Source organism: Microtus oregoni, unplaced genomic scaffold (genome assembly GCF_018167655.1).
Source record: "Microtus oregoni isolate MIOR12 unplaced genomic scaffold, Mior012 000025F_ref0000491, whole genome shotgun sequence".
Taxonomy (NCBI): Eukaryota; Metazoa; Chordata; class Mammalia; order Rodentia; family Cricetidae; genus Microtus; species Microtus oregoni.
In genome coordinates, this window is record NW_024543084.1 from 8,291,790 (window position 1) to 8,307,805 (window position 16,016).

At 42.8% G+C, this 16,016-nt stretch overlaps 1 protein-coding gene across 6 annotated transcripts in view; it reads right to left on the bottom strand.

The window, feature by feature from the left end:
• Positions 1-16,016, bottom strand: part of Ehmt1 (euchromatic histone lysine methyltransferase 1) — a 151,688-nt gene that overhangs the window by 14,812 nt on the left and 120,860 nt on the right. For all 6 annotated transcript variants that reach the window (XM_041674603.1, XM_041674601.1, XM_041674602.1 and 3 more), the window contains 6 exons: positions 12,655-12,756; positions 10,532-10,636; positions 2,990-3,144; positions 1,907-2,074; positions 1,576-1,720; positions 772-849 (listed from right to left, as the gene is read on the bottom strand). In XM_041674603.1, the coding sequence (XP_041530537.1) occupies positions 772-849; positions 1,576-1,720; positions 1,907-2,074; positions 2,990-3,144; positions 10,532-10,636; positions 12,655-12,756 (753 nt within the window). The remainder of the gene's footprint in view (positions 1-771; positions 850-1,575; positions 1,721-1,906; positions 2,075-2,989; positions 3,145-10,531; positions 10,637-12,654; positions 12,757-16,016) is intronic.

Below are 16,016 nucleotides of genomic sequence, written 5' to 3' on the forward strand. Positions count from 1 at the left end.
ACACTAGGACCGTGTGCATTTCTGGGACTTTAGGAAGTCTTTTACACAACTAGGACTTTGATCAGAATGCTCCTAAGCTCAATTCCAGCATGGACCATACTCTAAAGATAACTGATACCTGCCAGCCCCACTCCTTACCCTAAGCACTGATCACAGTTCTTATTTGTGCTGTTTCGTTCAGATGACAAGCACTCCAATCTCCCTGACCTATCTACTTTCCTCTTCTAAACCAAGAACATGCTGCAGCTGCCCTTTGCTGCCTGTTTTCTCTTCACTCAGAATATTCTAGCACCCATGACCTCTGAACTGAGGACTATGTACCTCCCCTCCCCATATACTCTGTCCTAGAGCTGTACCCTGGGCCTCAAAGCCCTACTGTCTTATTGTCTCCTAGCCCACGGCCTAGTCTCTCTACCAAGCATCTCTTTGAACCCTTGTGTATGGCATACACAGCAGGGATGACCAAACAAACACAACAAAGAAGTTTCCTCCTATGGCTATACCAGAACAGTCACTGTACCCACTGTCTGGATAGTTGCAAAGGACATGGACTCCAGCCTTAGGACTCGGGAAGCAACACCTTAGTCCCACCATCTGCTTGGAATAGCCCTTCACCTTCAGCCTGTCACCTCCTCCTACTTGTTTTCCCCAAGAAGCTCACCTCCACTGTCCCAAAGTCACTAGGACACCTTAGAATCGGGAACCATGTTCACAGACTCACTCTCACAGAACTCACCACATCAACACATTGCAGCAAACGTGCTTCCTCACCTTATCATACCAGCAGCGCATGCTGAGCTGGCCACACATGCAGGTGCTAGAGGAGCAGTCATCTACGCAGACGCAGTACTGGAAACAGAGTGCACAGCATGTCACCACAGGCACCACTACTCCCCACTCCTTGCAATTTCCACCGAATGCTCTGGAACATCTCAACTGCCTTTCATTTGCCATAGGCTCTTTTAGGAGCAAGGTAGAAAGACTTGGGACATACTGAGAAAAACGCACCATGTTGATAGGGAGCAGGTGGGAGTTTAGATAGGTGCAGCTGCAGAAGGGCTAAAAAACCTGTTGCCCTCAAAGATAGAGAAGATGAGACAAAATCTCACAACCAAGATAAAACTTATACAGTTTATCTTGTGAGAATTAGGGGATTCCCATAAGCACAATCATAAGGATATCTTTTCAAATAGGTCTGATTTTAACCAAGAAAAAAAGCCAGAGGTGCGAAAGTTGTTTGCTGAGCCATAGCTGCCAGACCTGAGGGGCATGTAGTGGTCTTTTCTTAAGACCTGCATGGCCCCTCTTATTCATGATGCAAGGACCAGGCAATACCAAGGCCCCGAGCAACTTTGATCAGGAATCACTTGGGCCTTCAGTAGGCTTTCAAGGTATGCTAAGAGAACCAGTGCCATGCCTAACACTTCAGATTTTTATAGTTCCTCCACCTCTTTCCTGGGAGACAAGTGCAGAGAGAACAGGATCTCCTGGGAAGCTTCCACAGGCCTTCTTCCAGAATGGTGCTAAGTCCTAGGACCCAGTTCTAGGGACCTGCAAGACCTTCTTCCCACCAACCTGCAAGTGAGTGATGTTCCTGTCAATGTTCATGGGGGACGTCACGCAGTTCTGGGAGACGTACTTATAGTTGGAGGGACATAACTCACTATCCACAGCATTGACACAGGGAATAGGAATGCGTTCATACCCTCGAGCAATGTCTCTGCACAGGAAAAGGGAGATGTTACTTGTGCTGTTTCAGCTTCTGCCTCATGGGAGACATAGCTGCCAACCAGTGCCCACACTAGGCTGGATCCTAGGGAAGAGCTTCGGAAATATCTGCTCCAGTCTCTTCCAGCCCACAGGTCAATGGTCTGCCAGCATCACCTCAGTCTTAGAACCTTCTCACCTGCTCACCGTCTTCTCGACAGCAACAGGCTTGTCAGGGGCTGAATCTCGAAGTGCTTTACTCATCTGCAGTGCACTCCACACCTGGGAATTGAGGCTTGCGCACTGCAAGGGAGTCTCTCCTTCCTTGTTTTTCAAAGTAACATCTGAATCCCGAGAAAGAAATAGGCTAAAAGGGAAAATAAAATGGAAGTCAACAAAACATCCAGATCTGAATTTAGAAGAAACACAGCTACATGTTAAATGACTAGATTTACGCTATGTAGCACTCAACTTACGAGTTCAGTGACTCTGGAACAAAGCCATGCCTCCCCAGGAGCACATCTGTTCCCAGGAGCACATCTGTTCCCCCCCCCATATTTACAATGAGACATCTGGAACAAAGCCATGCCTCCCCAGGAGCACATCTGTTCCCCTCCATACTTAACAATGAGACATCAGTTTGCTCCTCTGAACATATGTGTAGGAGCTAAGAATGTTTATTTTTCTTAGACTTTGCTTTCAAATGTGCTCTTAAAGATGAACGGAAATGATAATGGAGAAAAGGTGTTGGGGTGTGCAGAAGGCCAGTACATCTGCCTGATGAAGGATATGGGTTGCCATATCCATGCCAGAGACTTGCAAGTGCTACAAGGCCATGCCATCTCTCGTTTCCAGGTGAATATAGGAGCTGCCTGCTCATCAGAGCAGTCACAGTCACTGCCCTCCTTTTCCTCCTAAAGATACATAGTAGAGATGCTACACCATGCAGACCACTGCTGGATGTGAAAGAATTATGAGGAGCTTGCTTAAAATGGCCCTAAACAGCCTGAGAGGGGAGTACCAATAGCATCCAGTCCCTGCTGGAACCTGGAAGTCAAACTGTCCCACACTGTTAGGTCTGAGACTTGGTCAAAATTCAACTAAGAATTTGGATGGGGTTTTTAGCTTGTTTCTATTTTCTATGACAATTATGAGCCCAAAGTGAACCATAGATGGTCTGAGATGTCAAATGGGAAAGATACTTCTCCGCCTACACTGCATTAGCTCTAGGTACAGTGTGGATAACAGCCATTTAGCAGCCACTTTAGATGGCCATACTCACACAACACAGTCGTAGCGGTTCTCCCTGGCTGCGATGTGCAGGGGTGAGTCTCCATGGATATTCACAGCATGTAGGTCACACTTGGCAGCCAGAAGAATTTCAGCTATGTCCACACAGCCTGAGAAAGCTGCCCAGTGCAGACAAATGTTCTCTTCCTGCAGAGACAAAATTGAGAGCAGAGTGAAGATGGTTTCTGGCTCAGAACGTAATGCCGGGGCTAGGCGAAGACAGCTTTTGTACTTGAGTACAGCTGGTTATTCCTGGCACAGGCTACACTGGAGAAAGGATCTGTAGTTCACCAAACAGCAAAATTCCTATCCAAACTGTAACATTTTTTTTAAAAAAACTTTTTTTGATTTTTAAAATATTATAGGGTTGGAAAGATGGTGCAACAGTCAAGATCACTTGCTTCTTTTACAGATGTAGAGACCTGAGTCTGATTCCAAGTACCTATATTGGGTAGCTCACAACCATGTATAACTCCAGTTCCAGGGGATTCAACAACCACACACACACACACACACACACACACACACACACACACACGTAGAAACAAACACAAATACCAATTTGGGGGGAGGGGGTGGTGAGAAGAAGAAAAGCAAATAATCACATATAGACTATTCTGAAAATAGAATAAAAATACAGAATTATACCACCTAGAATAGGATAGTTATTACCATAAAAAGTAGTACACTTTTCCTCTACTTATTTTAAAAAGTGGTATTCGATTCTCAAAAGACCTATGTAAACTATAACACTGAACAACACCTATGTAAGATTTGAAAATTACAAAACCTGAGGCCAGCAAGATGTGAGATCATTGAGCAAGTGAAAGCACTTAATGACCTAAGCTTGATCCCCAGAACTCACATAAAGGTGAAGACGAAAACTAAGAAAATATTGACAGTTGATGACTTCTGGGAGGTGTCCCTTTCCTGGATGGCCCCTGGTAGATCAACCACACATCATAAGCCAATACGGTAGCACAGCTGGATTTGGTGGGTTATTTAAAATAAAATAACAGAGGACATTAAGTTGGGAAGGGGTGAAGAGGTAAGAAGTAGATCTGGGGAAATTGGGGGAAGAGTAGGTGGTCAATATAGTCAGATACCATTTATGAAATTCTCAATTAATAAAATATTAAATATTTTTTAAAAGGCGGGAGCTGAAAAGATGACTCCGTAGCAAAGAACAGCTGTTGCTCTATCATGAGGACTGGAGTTTGATTCCTAGCACACACATAACAAGCAAGGTATCTGCAAGTGATTGTAATCCCAACTCTGAGGGCTCTAACATCTGGATTCTGAGTACACACACACATGTGCACAGACAGACACACACACACTTTTAAAACTCACAAAGCAATACTTACTATATTCTCAACAGGACACAATAGCAACACAATAGCAACAAGCCCTGTTGACCCCTTCCCATTGCATATGCTCACCATCCCTCTGAGGCTCACCTCAGCTGGGCCTGCAGCTATAACCTACATGTGATAGAGCCTTCAGAGCTTCCAGTGAATAAACAGCCCACTTCATAATTTACTAACTCTTTAATTTATTACATGTTCCTGGCTTCTCCTCCAGAATGCAATACTAACGAGTATCTTATCCTTTCCTTCCCCTCTCCCTCTTTTTCTCTCTCTTCTGCACTATTTCTCAAGGGTAACCCCTCAGAGGTAGAACTGCTGGCTACAGATATAAAAACACTGGCTTAAAGTGGCTTCCCTTCTATGAGCAGTTCGCAGTGGCTTCCTTCCCCTTCAGGAATTCTCAGTAATTTTCACAACATTCACAAACAAAAGTCTGGCTTAACCACCCCTTAGTTGCTGGAGAGCCCTTGCAGGGAAAGCCATTCCAGGTCCCCTCATATCAGATCTGACTTCTCTGGCAAGGGGAATGCCAAGTCACATCCCAGGGACCCATTCTGCAGGCCCTCAGGGGTCACACCCATCGGTAACACTCTGGTGCACTCCAACAATTGGACTATCTCCTTCCAATGTCCACATGAAAATGTGCAATGAGGGATTTTCAGTTCACTGAACACTTGAAACATAAAAATACAACAGAAACAGAGTGTATTATCTACCATCCTCACCCACAAACTGCCCCAAGCACAGGCGGTATTGTTCCATCTATTTCTAAAGGAAACACTAAAAGCAAACTCCTTTTAGTAAACATTAGTATTCTGTCAAAAAAAAAAACCTTAGCTATCTTGAGTTCTTTTCTGGTTGCCATTCTTAGTGGTTTTCAGCCCTCTGATTTTATTTGGTTATATCCCATACACATCTGAGAGCTCAAACAAAGGCCTTCCTCCTCAGGGCCATTTTTCCTTATCAGAAGGATCTGTGCCTTTTTGGCCTGAAATGCACTGTTTTAAGATTCTATTCTTAGGTAAATTCTTACTCTATTGAGCCACAATGCTGGCCTGAACTTCTGAGTAGCTTCACTTCCACAGAAGAGTTGGCACTTATGACTGATCATACTCTCCCACCAGCGAGAAACGTGAAACAGAATGGTGTGAAATCATGGTCATCAATTCTACACGGGCAACAGAAGAGATTCATAAGGGAGCTGGAGTTGCCTACTCAGTCAAACACCAAAGAAACCAGAACAGAAGACATTGCTCCAAGAGTCTGTGGAGACTGGGCTTCCCCATAAGGGACACCAGCAGACCTGGGACAAAACACCCAAAGACCCTCAGTCTTTCAGCCAGGCAGGAAGCACCATCCACTTACAGACCATAAGCCGAGACCCAGATAGAACCCACTTTAGCAGTAAGAACTGCTGTAGACTCACCAGACCAGACCAGAGAACATAATTCAATATAATCAGACAGACTTCACATCAATCAGTGACTGTCACAAAAAAGAACTGAAAAGGACTAACAGGAAAGTACCCGTTAACAGCAAACTGGCATCTGGCTTCAAGCTCCCGACACATAAACAGGCAGTAAAAATGACCACTGACAAATCAGAACTGGTATGGATACTGAAATTGCAAATCTTGCCATTAAGTACCTGGTATAATTGGGTCCCACACTCAGAAACTAAGTAGAGATGTGGCAGAAATAAAAAACAAACCCTCCCACTCTCTTCCCACCAACACACAATAAAGAACACACAGAACTTTCAGAGCTCAATACCAAGTCTAATAAGGTGATTAAGCTAAGTCTAATAATGAAGAAGAACAGTAAATTAGAGGACACAATAAAATCAGTTGAACCAAATATTAGGTTTGTGGAAAACCAGTTTCTAGAAGCTGATATGACCATCCAAGGTCATCACAGGACAAGTTCCTACAGTCTAATTCATATGCAGCTAGAGTTCCTGAAACACAAGCAGAAGGCTCATCTGAAGAAAGGACAACTACAAATTTCAAAAATTGACCAAAATCCTAAATGACAGATCTAAGAAATCCAATCAATCTATACATATACAGAAATAAATAATACCAAGGCACATCAAGAAGTCTTTATAATAGCTTGAAGGAAAACAATGTACTATACACAAAGAAACAAGGAAAAAGTACAACAACTTCCAAAACATCTTAATAAGGGCTCTATCAAGCGACATGCGCAACATCAAATCCACTGACCAGAAAGAACTCTACACCTAGCAAAAGCATCTTCCAAAGATTGGGCAGGATAGCGACTATTCTGCCATGAAGAATGGGAGCTTGGCATGAGTGGCAGGAGGAAGGAGCAACAGGGAACAGATGTCCAGCAAGGAGGGGCAGTCACCCAAAGTACAGTCTTCCCATAAGTGAATCCTGTTCAATCACAGCATGTGACCAAGACTCATGATATACTCACAGATAATGCAGAGAAAAGTAAATGAAGTGCAAATTGTCATTGTGCTTGTTGGTGATATTAATTTTTTTGTTTCAGATTGATGGCTCTCTACCTCAGAATCAAGATCTCTCATATATAATCCTTGGACATTCACAAAGTATCAAACCTGTGATTATTTGGAAAGAGCTGGTATTAGTGTGAACTCCTGAATCTGTAAACTTATACCAAGTACATACACTGCATCACAGTTCCAAATCAATTTCATGTCTGAAAACCATCTTAGAAATACAGGCAAATGTTTGATTTTTTTTTAGAAGTGGGGATATTTTACTGATAGTTGGTAGCATGTACTTGCTAAGTGTAAACACCAATAAAATATCTCAAGTGAGTTATGACTTAAATACATTTAATTTTTAAATTTTTCAATTAGTACAGAAACAAATGAAGTATTTCCTTTTGTAGTCATATTCTTCACAGGTATGTATGTTTTTTCAGAAACCCAGGGATATTTGACAGTACTGTTACAATTTTAAAAAGTGTTGTGCTGTAACCAGTAGATTCTGTTATACAGAGAAACCCTGTCTCAAAAAACTAAAAAATTTGTCCACATCTCACACCATATACAAAAACTGATTCAAAATATACCACAGTCTTAAATGCAAAGGTAAAAACTATATGCTACTGTAAAAACACAGGAGAAAATCACCTTCAGTTAAGCTGTGATTTTAGCTGTTGCTGTTTTTGTTTGTTTTGAGATAGGGTTTTACTTTAGCACAGAACAGCCTGGTTAAACTCATAACAATTCATCTGCTTCAGTATCCCAATTGCTGGGAGTGAGAGGCATAAACCATCATGTCTAGCTAAGCAACAGTGTCTTAAATAGAATACAGGAAGCAGGATCCACAGCTACAGTAGTGTTAGCATTTTTGCAGACCAGTGTAGTCTACACAGCTAGTTTCCGACCAGCCAAAACTACTCAGTGAGATCCTATCTTGAGAGGGGAGAAACAACAACAGCAACAAATAAAACAAAAAACGACAAATGTGGTTTGTACTCAGAGGGCAGAGCAAGCCACTAATGAGTGATAGAGGTCTGGGTGTCTGTACCGACAGACAGAAGGGGAATGTATGAGCAACAGGAGGAATGTAAGGCAGGAGGAAACAGGGTTCAGCCCTTTCTAGGCTGAGGAGTTAGCAAGCAAGAGTTGGCTGTGGCTTGCTCCTTTATCTCTCTGATCTTTCAGTATTTACCCCAATATCTGGCTCCAGATTTTTATTATTAAGACCAACTAGAATTCGTGCAACACATAACTGCCACTCAATAAATCAGGAGCTAAAGATCTGAATACATCCTTGACTAAAAACCGTATGAAACGGCAAAAAAGCCCACAAGAAGATGATAATATCAACAGTAAAAATTAAATGAAGATTAAAACCGCCAGATGACCTCTACCTATGTTACTGTCTAAACTATAAAGAACTGACATACTAATCATTGGAGAGGGTATGGAAGTACCTAGACTCTCAGAAGCCACAAACAGCCCAAAACTCTGGAGACAACATGGTGGTTCCTCTAGACACTTCCCATTTCCAGGACTCATCTGGGGAAAGTCAGGGCACAAATATTTACATCAACTCTGTAACAGCCATGTATCTACCAAGAGAGGATCAGTGGTGGCCACATAAATAGACACTTCTGGGAACAAGAGAGAGGCACCAACAGAGTATGCAATGAACCCAGGACAGTCACTCTCACGAAGGAGGCTTAGTCTCCAAGGGTAAGATCCAGGAAGAAGGCCAGACGTGGAGAGCTCAGTGTGGGAATGGCTGTGCTCAACATCCTCACTGTGCACTTTAAATTCATGTAGTCCACAACCACATGTCAACAGAGGGGCTAAAATAAAAAAGTGTTATACTATATAAACAACAAAGTTAAGGGCTAAGTGTGGAGACACATGCATTTAACCTCAAACTGAAGAAGACAGAGGCAGACGGATCTCAGTGAGATTAAGGACAGGCTGGTCAATTATAGTAAGGTCCAGGTCAGTCAGAGCTAAATAATAAACTAATTAACTAACAAAACAACCAAAAGTCAAGCTTGACAGTTACCTAATCCTTCCATATTGCAGGAATAGCCACCAACACTTAAGAACTAAGTGGTACCCATTTCTCAACAAAGCTATGCAAGTCCAAGGACTGGGCAACACTTAAATAAATTTTAGGGACCTTTAAGATGCAAGATGGCTGAACAAGTAAAGGCACTTGTAAAAGAAGTGTGATGGCCTAAGTTTGGTCCCCAGAACACACATAAAGGTGAAGAAGGAAAAACAAACAACAACAACAAAAAAAAAACCAGAGTGACTTCTGAGAATTGTCCTCAGGCCTCCATATAGCCCTGTTATATGTGTACCTCATCCCTAAATATAATGCTTAACTTTTTAAAAAAAGAAAATGCTAAAACTCAGGAATTTCAGCAGTACCCTAAAATAAAGCCAGATGGCCCATGAAAAATGGCTGCATTATAGAAGGGTAAAAGGACTAATGTCTCCCGCTCATGCAACTTACCAAACACTGCTTTTAAACACAACTCATGTAAGTGATAGGATCTTTACATGCTGTACTGGACCTTGCTAACATTCCTTTTTTAGTTTTTAGTTTTTACCCAACTTCAACTTGCTTAGAATGGACTGGGATAGCCCTTAAGAGATTTTGTCCCCTCTCTTCAACAAAGGCTTCATTATATAACTCTTGAGTAACTTGCAGATTTGGAAAAGCATCTGGAAGAACCATAAAAATAGCAGTTAAAAGAGTTTGAATGAGGGCACAGTGCATGGGTGGAAAAAGGCATTCTTGGAAGCCATAAGGTTGTTAAATGAGAATCTCATGGACAGAAGTAGACTGCATTCCTAGGAGTTCCTGGCTGAGGAGGGTAGGCCCCTGAGGTCCCACAAGCTGCACACACTAGCCAGCAATACATTTGTGCTGGGGAGTTCTTATTGTCAAGTTGACACAGCCTAGAGTCACCTAGGAAGAGGGAATCTCAGCTAAGGAACTGGCCAGACTGTCTTACTAGATTGACATTGGAGGTCCCACACTAATGTATTTACTGGTTCCCAAAGTGAACTCTGGTGGGATCAGTTTTTCCTTGGGACCTTCAAAAAAGGAGTAGAAATCTCTTGCGTCTCCCTCTAGAAATGAACTTTATATAGATGCGTACAACTGTTTCTTTGGTCTGTTACTTAGGTCTTTTGTTCAACTATCCTCAGGAAAAGTCACATAATATCTAGAGGGATAACAAAACTATTTCTCTAACTCTGGACTCTATAGTTTCTGGGCAAATGAGCTGACTCCATAAACTAGGCATTCAAGAGTATCTTAAATCAGTTCATTTGCATTTCTTTCTCTTTCAAAATAGTCACTATAAAGTCAACATAATCATGGCTAGGCTCCCCTTCCAAGTGAGTCAGGGACATGAACCAGCAGAAAAGTACAGGACAGAGATTCACACAAGCCACACACCCCTCAACTCTCCTACACAGAGGCCAGATTTGCAGGGACCCAATACAAGTTCCATGTTGGGTCAGTGAAATTTGACTACAAAGGGCCAAAACAGCCATCATGTGCTAGAACTACATTTCTGAGACCAAAGGCCCATCAGACGGAGGAAGCTGCCCAGTGACCTAGCCCCTCCAGCCTTCTAAGAGGCTGTGCCCTTAAGGTTTCTAAACCACGATGAAAAACTCACATTGTCCCGGATATTGATGTCAGAGCCTTTGGACAGCAGCAGCTTCACCAGGTCCACATGCTTGTACTCAGTGGCCCAGATCATAGGCGTCCAACCACCATCATCCTGAGCGTAAGAGACAAGAGATACCACCATCAGACAGCAAACAGGAGAAAAACTTCATGCAGCCTGCTCAGGGAGTTTGCTCAGAGAACTGTTTTCTGATAAGTCAAAGGTGGGACCTGGCTCCCACCAAAGGCACAGTCCCTTGACAATAGGGGAGGTAGGCTGCTGGCTGACCACTCTGTTCCAGCCAACACTGTTGTCTGGACTGAACATTCAGAGAGCCTGAACCAACCCAGGGAGAACCCAGAACAAGGTTTGTGGGAAGCATGAAGATAATGTTTCAAACACGCCCTTGGCCCTCCCTTCTGATGACTAAGCACAAGACCAAACAGCAGATGGACTGGTGAATATTAGGCACAGAGGGAACTGCCACTGCCTCTTTTTAAAGGGAAGGGTCAAAGAGACCAATCATGGCTATAAGGTCCATTAGGAATTTCATGAGTTGCCTTCCTACCACTATGGTTGAGATCAATGCGTGTTAAATAGTTTCGTTTCAATCAGAAAAGGTATTCTGTATGTTCTGTTGCCACTTAGCAATCTGGAGATGCGAGACAGCCTCCTCCCCAACACCTCCAAAGGTTTTTCCTGTACATCCACACTTGCATGTCACTGTAGGCACACACAGCCTCTACAAATGAAGATGATCTCTCTGTAGTTGACTACTGGCATCATCTGAAACAGTGGGGACATAAGGATATTCAAGCTGCATCAAAGGCCAGCCCAGAGTGACAAGGAATGGAATATCACACAGTAACCCAACAGGATGAATAAAGATACAATGCTAGGGGGCTGGAGAGATGGCTCAGAGGTTAAGAGCACTGACTGCTCTTCTGGAGGTCCTAAGTTCAATTCCCAGCAACCACATGGTGGCTCACAACCTTCTGTAACGAGATGTGGTGCCCTCTTCTGGTCTGCAGGCATACGTGGAGGCTGAACACTGTGTACATAATAAATAAACAAACAAACAATGCTAGGGGCAGTTAAAATAAATCAGGCCATATTACTTAGGTAATGAAAAAGCTGCTATTTTCTAGTCTATGTGGCAGGAGATCACAGACAAAACAGTACAAGAAACCAGGCCCAAAACTAAAAGGGAAGAAGTGCCTGGGCTAAAAGGTCAGAGATAAGGGAGATGGAAATGCAGCCCCAAACCAAAACTCAAAGGGCCTACCATGGTGTGTGTGGACAGTCTTGACTTTAGCTCTTCGTAGATCACTGCTGAACTGGCATGCATTTGTAGATATCTACTGTGTACTTAGCACCAATAAGGCGCCAAAGGTCAGAGAACCCGTGACAGCAGGGGGATCAGGTCAGTAAACACACACAGTGAAACAATGGCAGTTCCAAGGAACAAATTAATCTAGGAAGGAAGCCTGGGTGCCCTAAGGGAGGGCAGAAGCTATCCTGGACATGGAAGTTTGGGGGACACTAAACAGACATGAGGAGGCCTGGCAGAATACCAAAGATAGAGCCATGAAGCCAAGTATAGCAGAAAGGTCCGAGCAGGTGGAGAATGTGGGGGTAAGGCCTGTGCAAGCCATTTTTTTTTAAAGTCATCTTTAGGGTTATCTGGAAAAAGGGAACAACATCAGTTCAGAAAAATGACTCTATCAGAATGGTTTTGCAGGCAAGACTGTGGGGGCATTTTCTTGTTTCATAACTGATGTGAAAGGGCCCAGTCTACTGTTGGCACTACCACCCTTGGAGCAAGTGATCTTGTATAGGAAAGCAAACTGAGAAAGTTATGGGAAGCAAGCCAGTAAGCAGTGTTCCTCTATGGTCGCTGTTTCAGTTCTTGCCTCCAGGTACTGACCCTGACTTCCATCAATGAAGAAATGTGACCTATAAGAGGTGATAAAGTCTTTCCTCCCTAAGTTACTTTTGGCCATGGTGTTTATCACAGCATTGGAAACTAAGGCAAGGCCTTTCAGGACTTGTGGGTCTTTAAGGAGCTGAACTAAGAGAAGGAGATGCCATGAAAGAGGTGGGACAACTACGCATGGGATGTATGGCTTTACCTGGCAGTTGACATCCATCTGTCCATTTGACAGCAGATACTGAACCACATCATAGTGGCCTTTCTTGGCAGCCAAGTGCAAACATGTAGAGCCCTCTGCATCCTGCAATACAAATGCCATTCAATACAGAGAAACCACGTATGACTTAGTTCCTAGTACAAACCACAGGGAACCTATGCTCCTGGTCAAAGGGAGGAACTAACAAAGAACCCACCCAACTGAAGACAGGCCAGTCTTGTCTCAAAGGCCTATGGTCCAAAGGGAATACTAAGATTCAACCAAGTCCTTTGTCCCAACTAAAGAGACCTTCAGGTTGGAAGAAACCCTGTTCTGATCACATATACCTACATAATCTGTATATCCTGATAAAAAACTTGTCCATTTCTACCCTCCCTGAACTAGATGGCCCCCAGCCTTCTTGTCATAACCAGCATGGTTTGCCAGCTCCTGTGAGGAACAGTTTTACCATGAATATGGGGCCTATTTAGGCCATAGCTGCTCCTTAAAGAACTTTGGAGAGCTAACTATGATCACAGAGCACATGGAAAACAGAGTGGATTGATCAGTAAGAGTCATCCACAGTTGGAGAGTTCAAAACAAGGCAAAAAAAATAAGCAAAAGGTAAGCTCGCCCTACAGGTGCAATTCAGCCGCATTACTGCTTCTGTATCCTTCGGTGCTGAGTGTATTTCATTAGCTTTTGTTTCTGCTTCCTCCTGGGTTCTATACACATCATACTAAATAACAACAACAACAACAAATTAAAGACACTGACCAAGAAGTTCCAACAGCTACACACAACCAAAACAAGAGTACATCCCAAGCCAGGCATTGCTCCTCTGCTCCTGTTTTCACTGGTCACAAGGATATACTGGCTATTGTTCTTAAAGACAAGTCTCCCTACTCACATCTTGGTATTGGGCTTAGATCTACTAACTTTCTCTCTGCTTTCTATCTCAAAGCCGAAACACTAGATTTTATCACATCATTAGACACACATCTGATATTAATTAGAATGTTCATCTTCTGAAGAAGAGTCTGTATGTGGCACTCCATGTACCAATATTGGCAAACGACACTGGAAGACTCCTGCAGGGTTTTTGTTGTTGTTGTTGTTGTTTTTGTTTTTTTTGGTATTTTGAGACAAGGTTTCTCTGTAGCTTTGGTGCCTGTCCTGGAACTAGCTCTTGCAGCCCTGGCTGGCCTCGAACTCACAGAGATCTACCTACCTCTGCCTCCTGAGTGCTGGGATTAAAGGCGTGCGCCACCACCGCCCAGCTGCTGCAGGTTTTAAGAACAGTGATGGCATACATGGCAGAAAGAATTGGTAGCTGAATTACTTATTACACAGTAGGAAACACAGGCATACACATACACACACACTTGCACTTCATGACACCAAGATGTGTGTATGTGGTCAGGACAAAAGGCGGGCAGAGTATGAGGGGGGTGGTTATCACAGGGTGAAGACTGAAAAATATTTTAGCCAAAGGAAACTCATAGGACTAAGACATGGAAGTAGCAAATAGCAAGGGCTTCTAGCAGGGAAAGGCAGTGGTATATTGGTCAAAACAGTCAGTTGTAGAGTAGTCTCCAAGTACAAATGAAGTTTTTCTCACACCCATCATAGACACATTCACACAGCTTTCTTCCTTTTTCATTCAATAACCACCCCACCCCCAGGCCAATGGCTATTGAATTTAGTGTCTAGTTTTCTGATGTATCTCAATACTTCTATAATCCAACAACAGAGATCTTGACTAATTTATGATAGTGTGTACCATTCAACAAGTCCTCTACAACTCCTTTTTAGTTCAGTGTCGTACTTTTAGTTTTTCTTTGAGGGTAACATTGAAACATGCATTTGTTGTCTTTATTTTTTTCAACTTATTATATGTGTATGGGCGTGTGTCTTTAGTGTGTGTGTGTGTGTGTGTGTGTGTGTGTGTGTGTGTGTGTGTTGGCTGCATGTAAGCCTATGTACCACATGCCATGGAGGTAGAAAAGTGTATGAGATCCCCTGGGACCAGAATTACAGATTATTATAAATCAACAACGTAGGTGCTGGAAATAGAACCCAGTTTTCTGGAGGAGTAGCCAAAGCTCTTAGATGTGAAACCATTTCTCCAGTACCTCATTGATTGTGTTTAGCTAAGGTAAAACTAGCCCTAGATTCTATTTCCCAGCCAAGGAACATACAGCTATTTCTTATCTTTTGCTATTTAAAGATGTGCTAAACAATACAATGTTTCCTTCACTGCCTGTGCCAGGGTCAGACACCTAAGAATTAACCAGGACTCCACTTTACTAGTATGACAAGCTACTACTCAGGAGATGTTCAACTCACCCACTAACACATGTGCCTTTAGCTCTGTACTTTGCCAGGTATTTTCAACATTACAATGCTATCGCAGTCAGAATTTAAAAGCTGAGTTATTCTTTTATATTTAAAACTGCTATTTCATCTTCAATGGGCTACTTATGTTCTTGTCAATTTTCATTTGTTTACTATGAAATCATAAGGATAATCTTCCCTTTTAGTTTCTAAAGTTCTACTTGTTCATCGTTTAAATATGACTTCCAAGCCGGGCGGTGGTGGCGCATGCCTTTAATCCCTGCACTCAGGAGGCAGAGGCAAGCGGATCTCTGTGAGTTCGAGACCAGCCTGGTCTACAAGAGCTAGTTCCAGGACAGGCTCCAAAACCACAGAGAAACCCTGTCTCGAAAAAAACAAAAAAAAAACAAAAAAAAAATATGACCTCCAGGTTTATAATCTGCACAGCGAAATTATGTTTTACCCTGTCTCTCATACCATGTTCATCTTCATTCTAAGATGCCGTGGGGGAGGGAGGATGTGCACATGCACACACTTCCCATCACAGAGTTTCCTTCTGTAGCCAAAACAACTGACACGGGTGGTTTAAATGTTCTACTTTTCTATGTTCTCTCTTTGTTTCACCTGGTTTTATGCACTTCCTGTATGGCACCTACATAAACCATTTTTCCTGATTCCACCTTACTTTTCCAACTAGGCTATATTTCTTAGTACTTTCTCTGAAGAGTAAAAATTTATCTTTAGTGCTGGAAAGAGATGGCTTGATGGTTAAAATCACATATGCTCTGGTAGAGGACCTGAGTTTAGTTCTCAGCATCTATACCAGGTGGCTGATGACTCCCTGCAACTCCAACTCCTGGGAAATCTGATGCCCTCTTTGGTTGTTATCTGGTACCTGCACTCATATGCGTATACCTACACAAAGATACATCACATAATTAAAAATAAATCTTTAAAAATGTTCTATTAAATCAGCAAAATTATTAACTATATCCGAAATATTTACCCTTATACCCACAGTACTTCTC